We start from the raw sequence: 12,823 nt of genomic DNA, 5'->3' as shown, positions 1-12,823 counted from the left end.
AGTGTTTTCTGTATTGTTAGTACTCAATGTGCAGTAAAATGAGAAGACAGAAGGATGATACTGTTCTCAACAGTGTTTGAAGGCAAAGGATGGAAGGAGCTTGCATGAAGTTGAAATTTGGAGCCACCATGGTTCCAAATGGTGACAAAAGTGGTCTTGAATCCCCCAGCCCCTTGTCCTGTTTCTTTAGTGTCAACAGCTCAACTTTCATAGGTTTCTGGATGCAGGAAAATTTCCCCAGCTCAGTGAAACAAAGCTTATGAGTAAAACTAGGCTTAGTCCCAGTTCCTGCTCACATTCCTGAGGCTAAACAGATGTTAATGTTTTTGATGGATCAAAGCTTGGTAAGCAGCTGCAGAATGGCCTTTGTGGCTTTAAGCCTGCTTTAAATGTTGCTAATATTAACAGCAATTAAACCTTCCATTTTTATAATGTTTGCATTCAAATAGCTTCGTGCTTCACATGCTGTAGATGTCCAGTCTAAACTCAACAGCTGTCTTTGTATTTCTTTTGTAGGCAAGAACTGGGTTGCTCATGAATCTAATGGGAGTTCTGCTTCTTAGCTTGGCTATGAACACATGGGCCAAGAGCATCTTCCAGCTGGGGACCTTCCCTGCATGGGCCAACATCCATGCAGAAAATGCCACCTCACTTGTGACAGCTGTAGAAAATGTCACTTTAAGTGCACTAAATAAAATATGAACAAAGCCACCCCCGGGGAAGGACTCACTCACTTAGGACTGGGGCACTGGAATCGTCAGAGTTTGCACAGGAGGAAAAGCCACGTGGCCGCTCACACTGTGTGGGACCTTCTGGTTTAATTTGATTTCTAGAAATTCTGGTCAGTGTCACAACATCCATTTGTTACTTTCTCTGGAGATCTTTCCCCACCTTTTGCAGGTACAAATCCGACTCTCCCAGAGTCCTTCTGTCACAGGTGGTTGTTAAGTGGACAACCTGTAAGCATGGAGCATCTTTGGGTAGATGCCTATCCCCCCATGAGAGCTGACGAGCCTTGCTGCTCTAGCTTCTGATACCCTACCTCGTTTTGGAAAGCAGCCCTGGCAACAGGGTGGAGGCAACTGGATTATTTATGTGCACCCCAACGTGAGTGAGTGTATCAGAACCTGGTCGGGGAGAAGCGGCGTGGCCAGTGCTTCTGGCAGGGTGTGAGGCTGGGGTCTCGTTGCCATCTCGTGAGTAATTCTCTCATGGAAGATGAAGAGCATTTCTTCAGGTTTGTGTGTGAAGGGATGACTCAGGAGATGTGTCGGTAGGACTCGGTGCATTGCTCCATGCTTTGGGAACTGGAAGGCCACAGTTTGTTTCCAAACATGTTCAATGTTTTGAAAACCTGGGACAGCGACTGCTGCCTGGCTCTTTGCACTGAGTACAGGGATGGGGGCTCGGGACCAAATTAATTTCTGGCATAACTTTGGACATCGGTGATGTTTCACCGTTGGTAACTGTGGCCAGTCTTAGGTTGTGAGATTGACTCACTCACAAATGACCCACTGAGTCACAGGTCAGTGGACAAGTTGCATTGGAATATTATTGACATTTCTTAAAAAATAGGCTTTGATTCTTAACATCTTTTTTAAATCAGATTGCTTGGGTACTTTCAATGAAAGCATTGCAAATTGACTGTGATTTTAATCACCATTTTATCCAATTATTTTTATTTTATTTTCTGTAAGAATATAAAATATTAAATCATCGGTCATTGAAATAGATGATTGAATGATAAAGGATTGATTCTTGGTTTGTGGAAGGTGAGTGACAGGATCCCTGTGCTGGGACTGGTTTCTCTGACAATGTAAACTGGTGGAGCTGACAAGTTGAACTGGCCTGGGGTAGGGATCCAGTGCATCCCCCTGCTCCTGTGCTGCTGATAACCCCCAGGGCCAGGTAGGAGGGCTGGCAGGGAGATGTTCACCAGCTGCTGCTGCAGGGGTTACCCTGTGGGGGTCACCTTGGGGTGATGTGGCAGGTGGCAGCTCAAGGGAGTTGAACTGAAATCGCCAAAACCAACTGAATGTGGAACTTTAATCAATCAATTTTAAAAAAATCCTCAATGTTCAAACAAAATCCTTAACGATTGTGGAAAGCTTAAAATAAAGCACACTGGTTAGCACATCACATGGTCCTGTTTGCTCTGTAGTTTGAGGGGAGAAAAACAAAGCCCAAGCCTCCCCCTGCTCCGGCTTCATCCCTAATTTGGGCAGTGGCTCCCCAGGAGGAGCAGGAGGGCAGTGCAGTGCTGTTAAACACCGGAGCAATGGGAAAACCCCTGGCCCAGCTTCTCGAGAGCCTTTAAGCATACCCCAAATCCCTGTCTGCTTGTTTGTGCTGGGTTTGGGCACTGCCATTCTGCTTGGATGCTCCTCGTCACGCCTTAGCAAAGATGGGCTGAATGGGAAGGGAAAATTGCTCCCTGCAGTTTCCTTTCTCAGCCAGCTGTCCGTGAACAGCACGGGATTGCTGTCCCGGGCCAGGGGACACAGAAAAAGGAACAGAAAGGGAACAAACAGGGGACAAACAGGGAGCAGGGAACAGGCTGTGCCCTCAGGCGCCGCGGGAAGGAGCCCCATGGTCCCACTGCCCTGAGCCGCTGCTGCTGCGGGGGATCCTGGTCAGCCACGGGCACAGAGCTGCCTCTGTCCCTGCAGCCTGGAGGACAGGCAGCAAGGGCTTTGGGATCATCCAGTTCCAAAGGGCAACATCCAGTCCAGCTCCCTCTCGGGTGTTGGGGTCGCAGGTTTGTTTATGGCCTCAGCTCTGAATTGGTGCATCATAGGTGATCCAATCCAGGATGGTTTTCTTTGGCTTGAAAGCAGAGCTGAGACCACAGAGTTTGTGTTGTAGTCTCCAAAAATCACTTCCAGTGTCCTGGCATGCCTGTGGCACTGTCTGTCCAGGGATCAGGAAGGATTTCACAAATGCAGGGCAGGGTTGTGATCTCTGTGCCAACGTGAGAAACTGAGGCAGAGAGGGGACAAGTGACTTACCCAAGGTCCACAACAAGGCCTTGGCACACCTGGGAAAGGTGTAAGAAGCACCTGGATCCTAAACCTCTTTAGTCCAAAACCTGTTTGCCAGCTCTGTCAGCAGCCCCTGTGTTTCCCAGGGCTCCCCAGAGGATCTGATTTAAGGCATGTAGACAACAGCATTACCTAATTCTGCTCTTTTATACCCAGACCTCTGTGAGAGTAGGACTAATCTGGCATGTTTGTGTTTTAATTTTTTTTTTTTTTTGAGCCGAGATTTTAAGATTTAATATTTCTGGGGTACAAAGGTGAACAGGCCTGCATAAATAATTTCTGATTCCCTTTGCTGCTGCTAGTACTAAGATTTGCCAAAAGCAGCTTTTAATGGCAAGTCAACCCCATTAGTCTTGAAGAGTCTGTGATATGTGTAGAGATATGAAAATTCCCAGGAAAGGGTATTTCAAGTGCTGTAGTAACCTTCTATAACTTTGACTGTGTTATTTTAAAAGAACTTTGCTTGTCTATCCACTATTTCTCTAGGAATGTAAAAATCCAACAACCATCACAAAAGCCATTCACATTAGCAGCCTCCTTGTGAATTTTAATTAACAGGAAATGCCACTCATTGAAATTCAACATCCAGAATATCTCTGCTTTACTCCTTTGATGTTCCCCATCAAGTCCTGGACTAACATCCATATGTTCTCCTGAGACACTCGGAAGAAAATAATTTTGGTTTATTTGTAGTAGGAAAGCATTTCATCATTGTCTTTTATCCCAGAAGCATTTGAGTTCCTTTACAAAGTGTTCACATGGAGGAGCTGCTCTGTGGGTCATTACAGCAGGGAGTGATTCCAGAGCTGTGCTTGTCACTTTGCACTCAGCAGCGATGCTGGAATTTCAGGAGAGGCAGGGAAAAAGTTGTGAAACAAATGAAAGTCCAGCATGAAAGGGAATTCAGCTATTACAGGTCAGACAGCCTTGGTTCCCTTATCACATTTATCCCTTATAAAGGGTAGTGCTGGGATTTTCCTATATTTCTATAGTAGTAACCTAAGAAGACATGATCTGGCTCTGTGTTACTGTGATTTGTTCATTTGCAAGTGATTTTAACAAAGAACCACCCCTAATTAGTTAACCTTTCCCACACCCTCAAGTTCTCAAATGGACAGAATAACATGATCAACCAGTGCTGGTGATACTGACATGAATAATTATCTTCAGACTTAAATGATTCTATTTTAGCCCTTCATTCATCTTCTTTCTCCAGCCATTTTCTTAAGCTGTATTGTTCATTTATCCCACCCTCTGCCTGGGGTACAGCGTTGCACCCCCTCCCATCCCTGTCACCATGACAAGGTGACACTGTCACCACAGGTTGAACCTGCAGGTGTCTTGGCACAGGCCCACCCCAAACACTGCAGTCTGCACTCAGAACCGAGTTTAAAACCCCTGCCCTGGTGGGTACAATCTCAGTGCCCATCCTTTATCCAGGTGAAGCCAGGCTCTGCTTCCTGGCAATGATGCCAAAGGAATCCTCTGCTCCTCACTGTCCCAGCAAGTGCTCACAGGCATGTGGGGCTTGGGTTCCTCCTGTAGTGCTAAAAAATCAAAATTGGTGATGTTATAAAATTTTAGAGCTTGGGCTCTACAGAGACTGGAGCTCATCAAGAAAGCAAATTCCTTTTATACCATCTGGAAATGACACAGGGTGGGAAAAGGCACCTTGGAGCATCCCAGGAGGACACAGCATTCCTCCTCATCTTAGAACTCTCCCAACCACAGAGTATATTTTTTGCAGAACCAAAATGAGCCAGACCTCAGCGTCCTTGAGCAGAGTGTGACCACAAGATGTCACAGTTGCTTTGCTGCGATGCGTGGTCCTGCCTTTGCCCTGTCCCAGTCCTGCCCCTTTCCCACTCCCAGTCTTTACCCCCAGGTATCCCTATGAACACACACGCTGGTATTTGTGGTATTTGCTGCTGTGTTTTGTTTATTGTGTTCTTTTTTGGCAAAGCAAGCTTCTTCATTGTATTCTGGGCAAGGTTAGGCATTTAGGTTTCTGTCTCATATACAGGTCATTCATGGTATATAAAATCAGTTTCCCCAGATTTATGCCCTTGCTGTAGGTCCAGCTGGCAGACAACAATTTTGAGTGGAGCCAGAGGAAAAAATCAAAGTAAAAGTGCAAAAAAACACTTCTTGGTCCTGCCAGAGCTACTGCTCAGTGTCCCCACAGACCTCAGGTGCCTTTGCCAGATGGTGCGGCAGACTCAGAAAACACCACGATGTTGTGGACTTCAGAGGTTTTTGTTCTTTATAGCCTATTGCTAAATTTCTTTCTTTTTCTGCCCCAGAAAGCTGCCTGCATAGCCTGGATGGGGTCCCAGGGGCTGATGCTAACACCAGTTCACCCTGAAGTAGAGCGAGAAAGGAGTTTAGTCGTAGAAGAAGCTGATGAGCCTTGCAGGATCCAGCTATGGGCCTTTTGGGCTAGTCCCTTCTAGTGTGCACATTGAATTAAAGACCTAATTCATGGCATGGGCGAGCAATTGCTATGGATGCTCCAAACAAACAGCACTTTCTTTCCTGCCCGCCTGGCTGGTGCCTCTTCCCTGCTGGAGCCAGGCAGGGTTCCCCATCTGGCCCCTGTGCTCCAGGGCACCAGGAGGAAAGCTTTGCTCCACCAGCCACACGGGAAAAACAAAACCCTCAGCTACAAAGAGGAGCTGCTGAGGGGAGCAGCAAGGGCACAAGGGTGGCTGCAGGAAGGGCAGAGGAAGCAGCAGAGGTTTGCTCTGCCTTCTGTGCTCGTCATTCCTTGTCCTCCAATTCCTGCCACTGCCATAGGATCCAGCCACGTCCCCTGGGGAAGGTGCAGAGCCCCACGTGCTTTGTCCCCAGGGGTGGCTGGGACAGGGCTGACCTCGAGCCCTTTGCCCTTTCCCACCCAGGGGAGCATGAGAACATCCCAGGGGCCCGGCGGTTCCCAGCTGGCTGGAGGGCTTGGCTTGTGACAGCAGGTCCCCACAGGGGATGGGCTCAGGGGCAGCTGGGTGAGCTGGGTCACCTTTGCCCACAGATGGTGGCTTAGCATGAGAGCATCTGGGCAAGGGGCAGGGAAGGCTCCTGTAATCCCTGAGCTCATAACTGAGGAGCAAACACTGTGGTTGGCCCTCATCTCCAGGTCAGCAGCTTTGGTGGCTGGAGCTCTGCTGGGCACATCCTGGGGGCCAGGCAGGTTGGTCCACTGAGAACTGCACATCCTGGCCTGTACATCTGGGAGCTTCTCAACAGTTTGGGAATCCTGACTGTGGCTGGGTGTTCTCTGCAGTGGATTTCTGGCTATCAGGAATTCAGCAAAGTTCGAGATTGAAACTTGCTCTTCCTCTGCTAGGACTGTGAGATGAGCCTTGGAGCCGTTTGTGAACCCTGCGTGCAGTTTCAGCAGGGAGCAGCAGCCTGTCAGAACAGAGGAGCAGTTACCAACTGGGTTGCTGGATCCTGCTGTGCCTTTTGTGCCATGACTGATATCTGAAAGAGGAAAAGGTCCCTTCTGTCCTGAGAGAGATGCTAGCCCTGCTCGCTTCTTGCTGGTGGGCAGTGTGAGGAGTAGTCATCTGATTTCCCCACATGGAATGATGACACCCCAAGTTCCAGAATCCTTGTTCCATCTTCGTCAGCCCATGTGTCATTGACTCATTTTTTTTTTACCTATGTGTCATTAAAATAAGCCTTCCCTGCAATAAGGGTAAGACCAGAAAAAGTGTACAGCCCGAGCAGTGCTGTGCATCCTGGCACTGTTCTGTAGTGCTTTTATTCCCCTGGCTTCACTCACCAGGTTTTGCACACTTCAGGGTTGCCAGTGTTGCTGATCTGAATTGCCTTAAAACATCCTGGGGTTTGAGTCCTGGTGCTGCCTTGGTTTCCTACCCTGCCTCTCCCAACAGCCACATCCAGGATCCTCTCAGAGCAACACAGCACTGGAACATGGAGAGTTTTCGGGCAAGTCTGGGGCACCTCACTGCTATTGGGTATGTACAGCCAGCTTTATTCCCTCTCTTTCCCTCTCTCTTGATAGCTGTTGTATGGCTTTTTCACAGAAAGCCCCCTTTCCTAGTTGAAATTGTCCCTCAAAGGATACCTGAGGGGGCTGTCCAGCAGTGGGAGACAGGGATTGCCTAGCTGGGTTTAACCCTTGAGAGAGGCTCTTCTCCCCTCCAGATTTTCTGGTTTCCAGAGTCATTCCAGATGTGAGGCCTGACAAACTATATTCTTTCTCAAATGTTTGTTTCCATTATACATTTGAATAGCTTTATGGGACAATTCATCCTGTTTGTAGTGGCCAAATTCCTGTCCTTGGAGAGTTTCTCTGGCACTGCAGCTTCAGTGTGAAATTGTTTTCTCTGTTTGTCACCCTTAAACATGTAGATTTGTGTTTGGCCTCCTCTTAAGAGGCAGGGAGAACACCACTCAAGTGTCTCTTGTCCATGTAACACCTTTGAAATACAGAGCTGGTCTAACAGTTTCCACAGAAGACAGTAGCCTCCTCTTTCTCCCTCCAACATCCTCTAAAATAAGCATTAAAGCCTAAACCACTGCCAGTGAGGTGACCCCTCAGAATGACTCCATTATGGGTTTTTACAGAATAACACAATGTTTTCCTGTGCTTGCATTAATAGAGGGACAGTTGCACCATACTTAGTATTTATTTTTCAATAAACGCATTGAACTTCCCTGTCCTGCTGCTTCCAGGGAGGATCGCAGCCCCAGCTACTCAGGGAAGTGTGCAGGGAAGTAGAGAAGGGTGAAATCAGAAGCACCCAGAGGAGGACAGTATAAAACCCCCTTAAGTGATCAAGAAAGCCCCCTAATCAGTGTTTATGGACTTCCTCTGCTAACACACAGGTACTTGCTCTTCCAGGATGAGAGCCCGTGTTTACTGTGAAGACTTTCTGTTCCCAAAGGTGCACAGAACTATGGCAGACCTGTGGTGGATTTACTCCAAACCTGTCCCAGCAGACAGCAGAGAGCTCTGGACCTTGTTTCTGCAGTGCTCCTGCATTGCAGCAGTGATAGGAGGCCTCTTTTACAACTGGATGTTTGCTTCCCTGGAGTACTCCTGGCACCTCTCCACTGCCACGGCCATCTCCTTCACCCTGCTCCTTCTCCTGACTCTCTTTTTGGTGCATCCTGCCCGCTGTGTCTTCAGCATGATCATGCCCACGTTAGGCACCAAGCAGGGCAGGAAGCTTCTCTTCTCCACCTGCATCATGATTGCAGTGGTGAACATAACACCCAACATCATAAGCAACATCAAAACCATACTGCAGGTTATTCAGTGCATCTGCAAGAGTTCCTCTGACAGCCTTCTGAACTCAACTGCCCTGCTGGAGAAAGTTTCCTGGGAGTTTGGGGATGCAATCCAAGAAGCCACTCATTCCATTTATAAGCCTATGAATGGACATTTTCGCTTTTCATTGTTTCAGAACAGCTCCTTGATTTACCAAAAAATGCACCTTACTGGTGAGAAAATGAGCAGAGAGTTCTTGTCTCTTGAGGAACTGGTCAAAGACTCTGTCCGAGTGGCCAACAGACTGGCTGCTGGTTTCTTCATGCTCTATCTCTGTTTTGAGTCCACCTGTTATTTGAAAAATTATCTCACCAACATGAGCTTTGACAATTTTTACATCACCAAGAAGCTGGAACGTTTAGCCGTGGACAGAAGAGCAACTCATCTCCTGGTGAGCTCATCCAAAAAACTCATGCGCCCAACAGGCTTGAAGCTGTCCAGGCAAGAAGTGGCTCTGTGCCTGGTGCAAGCCATGCTGGTCACCGTGGCCCTGGTGCTGATGCTGGTGCTGGTGGCCATGGACCACTTTGCCTTCAGCGTGGCAGACACGGCGGTGAGGAAGGCAGCTCAGTTCTCTGCAGTGCCTGTCACGCTCGGCATCAAATACAAGGTGACTGCTGGGGTGTCCTGCCCTGCCCTGTGTGGGGACCCCACTCTGTGTCCCTTCAGGGAGGGGGTGGTGGGGATTGCAGTCTTTGTACTCGTATTTACACAATCCTGACTTCCCTCCCCAGCAGCCAGAGGGATGAGCAACAGGCTTTGGGGAAGGAGGCAGTGGCACAACCTCAGCTGCTCCTCCCAGTGCATCAAATAGCAGCAGACACTCTGCAAGTTACAGCCCCTTGGGAGCTTGGAGGGGAGCAAATAGTGCCTCATGCTGCAAAGACACTGCTAGAGCAGGCAGTCAGACGTCCCTGTGTCTCCAGACCCCTTCCCTAAGCAAGGTGGAGGAATGGGACACTGATCCCCCTCTGTGTGCAATTCCAAAAGGAAGTGGGCAGCTGATGAACACTGAGAATGAGAACTCATCCTATTGCACAGGCTGTTTCTTCACTAGAAATCTCTGCTTGCTGGCTTTGCTCTTGCCCCCTGCAATCCTTTCCACAAAACTCCCCAGTTTCTAATCCAATCTTTGGCTTGGTGTTTTACCTTCCCTCTTCTGCCACACAGCCTGCCTCCTTCCCCAGCCCAGGATCCTTACTGCAGATACCTGCTTATGATGGATTTACAGGAAAACAGTCAGGGCTTAGGAAAACCCTCTAATATTCACATATTCAGCCACTAATACCATGGGCTGGATGATGTCTTTCACCATAAATCTCATACAGTGAGCGCCTGCTATGATGTCTGTGGATGAAGATGACAGATAGGACTGGCTCTCACCCTGCCCAGTGCTCAGTGCCCACTCATGGCACTGTTACTCAGCCTGAAGTGATCACACCCTTCAGTGTCCTTCTCTTAGTGCTGTAACAGTGATTCCACACTCCCAGGCATTTGTTTCTGTAGTAACTAGTTGATTTTGGTTTCTTCATACCCCATTTACATTTCAACTCTCCTTTTTTCAGGCTGAAATAGGCATCGTGCCCTTTATATTCAAACTTTTGTGGAGTCCTTCTGCGGCACTACTGCTCAAGGACTTCAACAGGACCTACCACCATCAGCTGATCTTCAGCTCTGCCCACTGCAGGATCAGCCCCCCCAGGCCCCCCAACCCCTCTGTGCTGCTCGTTGTGGGGCTGCTCTTCTGCATCCTCTACGGCACCGTGTTCCTGGGAACTTACGCGCGGCGCCTGTGCCGCGGCATCGCCGCCTCCTTCTTCCAGAGCTGCGAGGAGAAGAGAGTGCTCCACCTGTACGGGAAACTGGCCAGGAGGCACAGGAAGGAGCAAAACTCTGTGAAGGGTGCTTTGGGAAGTCAGGGGGACGGCTGGATGTCTGATACCACAGCACAGGCTTGTGCCACAGGGTCACGCGTTTAATTTTCCTGAGTTAGGGAAGTGTTTGGAGCTTGGGGAAAAATACTAAAAAAATCCCCAAAAACTTAAAAAAACCCCAATGCTAAAAAGGAAAAAAAATTTGAAATGTCACATTTTTGCATTAATTTGAGAAAAATGGGCTACATTTCCTTTTTTGGTATTATTTTAATATCTGGAAGAAGATCTGGAGTCAGCTGTTGCATATCCGCAGCACTAGGCAAGGCTAACTGAGAAATAGATGGGAGTTGGGGTCAGAGAGGAGCTCATTTACCTTCTCCACCACATCTGTGCTGGAAGAAGTACACATTTCTTTCTTAAGTCATATCTTCAGGCAATAAAATGTTATTTGACTTGATTAATTTAATTTTCAATGAGTTTTTCTTTCAGGCTTTGTGCACAGAAAACTGGGTAGACCAGATAAATTTAGAAGATAGCTTATTCACCAAAGAAAGTGTCACTTCAACCTGCTGAAGTAAATTCAAGATTAATATGACTATGAGAGGCACATCCTGTGCATGGTGGTGGAAATCAGCACATGAGGGTTTTACAAAATCTCTTCAAATTAAAATAGAAATAAAATATCTGCAGAACCTCAGAAGATAATGAGAACAGTCAATAAAGGTCAATTTGGGTGTTGATCTCTTTTCCCAAGTAAGAAGTGATAGGATGAGAGAAAACAGCCTCAAGTTGTGCCAGGAAAGGTTAAGATTTTATATTAGGAAAAAAATTCTTCAAACACTGGCAGAGGCTGCCCAGGGCAGTGATAGGGTCACCATCCCTGGAGGGATTTAAATGACACAAAGATGTAGAATTGGGGACATGTTTTAATGGACCCTTGGCAGTACTGGGTTAATGGTTGGATTTCATTGTTTTAAATGTTTGGTTGTTTCAAGCTCAGAAACTGTGTTATCGTATCCAAATTAATAAATGCATCACTTGAGCAGCATCTGAAATGTGTTATTTCTGATAAAGAGGCACATTGGACACCCCTGGGTGTGTCCAATAGGAGCCAGAGGAGAGGGAGATAAATCCCTGCCAGGTTAAAAACTAAGCAACTTCACAGCTTCATTTCTTCGAAGCATGTCTATTATTTTCCTCCCTTCTTCCATTAAAGTCTTCATTAAGGTAATTATTTGACATAATGCACCTCAATGAGATTAAATCACAAAAATTAAGTGGTAGCTGCTGCCAGATGCACTGAATTTTCTCATCTTCTGAGGTACTTGAAACAAGTATGTTTGGATTATATTTTTTAAGCATCTGTCTTACAGAACCCTGGTGGATTCATCTCCCCAGGATTTTTAATGTCCTGTGGTTCTGATGATCAATCCAAGCACCTTTGTGCCTCTACAGCAACAGGGGGGCTTTGTCATGGTGTTTCTGTGGAAAATGCCCTGTGCTCTATGGTTTGGGTGAAAGCAAAAAGATTTCCACTGAACAGCTAAAATTATCTGGAGCTGAGGGTTCAAACAGTTGGGAGGGGAGAAGCCTTCAGACAGCAAACCATCCCAGCAGCATGCTGTCTTCCAACAAGAACAACTTGAAAAGGAGTTTTTCCTCAGGAGGACTTATCTTTTTGACATCAGCCATGTTGTCCCTGGTGCCGAATTTGGCTGTCATGTTTTCCCCAGACAGGGGAACTGGCAGGAGGCAGAGCTGCTGGAAATTGCTCTGCTCTCCTGAGAGGCATTGTTCCTCAGCCAGATAAAGGTGTGACAAAATAGAAAACATTGCCATTATAAAGCTGTATTGCCCACTGGAGGGGTGAGCTGCCTTGCCGAGGTTTTCTTGATGGGGCAAGAGAGAAATGCTGAGCAGATTAACCAGCAGGAAACGTTAATTTATTCACATTTTTTTTATTAAGTAGAACCAATGTACAAGTCTGGTTATTTGCTGAGGGATTTTCATCCCTCAGAGCCCCTCCACACTCACACCCTCCCTCCTGCTCATCAGGGCTCTCATTGCCTTTGTTTTCCCTCAGCAGGGGGAATGGGGAGTGAGGCTTTGTCCTGTGTCACTCAGGCACCCCTGAGTGCCCACCTGCTCCCAGGGAAAATCCCTCTGCTCATTCTGCTCCTGCCATGCACCATCCTCTGTCCCTGGCTGCAGGGAGTGCTCCAGCACACCTGGCTGCTGGCCGGGGATGCTGGTGGAGGTGAAAGCTCCGGGTCAGAGGTTGGTGTGCAGCGGGGCAGAGGCAGGGCTGGGAGCCTTTGCTGATGGGCACCAAACTCCCTGGCTGTGGCTCATTGGTGCCAGTGCTCCAGGGGACTGTCACCCACTGAAACCTGCTGCAGCTGCCACCAGGAGATGTGGCCCTGGATCTGCATCCCCAGCTGCCATTCCTGCCAGGAGTTACCACCACGGGAGGAGCTGCTGGCCTGGCAGGACACACAGTTTTGCTTGCCTGGTTTCTTCTTTGCACTGACTGAGATTTGAGGCTTCTTAATTATCTAGAGAAAAACTTTAACTACGAGAGAGAAAGGTTCGTGGATTGCTTTTTCATC

General features: G+C 47.8%; 1 protein-coding gene across 2 annotated transcripts in view; it reads left to right on the top strand.

Moving 5' to 3' along the window:
- The window catches only part of SLC13A3 (solute carrier family 13 member 3), a 36,227-nt gene extending 24,982 nt beyond the window's left edge, over positions 1 to 11,245 (top strand). Inside the window, exons 5-7 of one of the 2 annotated variants that reach the window (XM_039699795.1) lie at positions 517 to 7,021; positions 7,912 to 8,950; positions 9,906 to 11,245. In XM_039699795.1, coding sequence (XP_039555729.1) covers positions 6,978 to 7,021; positions 7,912 to 8,950; positions 9,906 to 10,319 — 1,497 coding nt within the window. In that variant the 5' untranslated portion in view covers positions 517 to 6,977 and the 3' untranslated portion in view covers positions 10,320 to 11,245. Of the gene's footprint in view, positions 1 to 516; positions 7,022 to 7,911; positions 8,951 to 9,905 lie in introns of those variants that run through there. The other variant, XM_039699794.1, reaches the window with a different exon arrangement.
- Positions 11,246 to 12,823: the final 1,578 nt, after the last annotated feature.

The sequence above is a fragment of the Passer montanus genome, unplaced genomic scaffold (assembly GCF_014805655.1).
Source record: "Passer montanus isolate IOZ18808 unplaced genomic scaffold, ASM1480565v1 scaffold139, whole genome shotgun sequence".
NCBI classification, from domain to species: Eukaryota; Metazoa; Chordata; class Aves; order Passeriformes; family Passeridae; genus Passer; species Passer montanus.
This window is presented reverse-complemented; position numbering and strand designations above follow the sequence as displayed.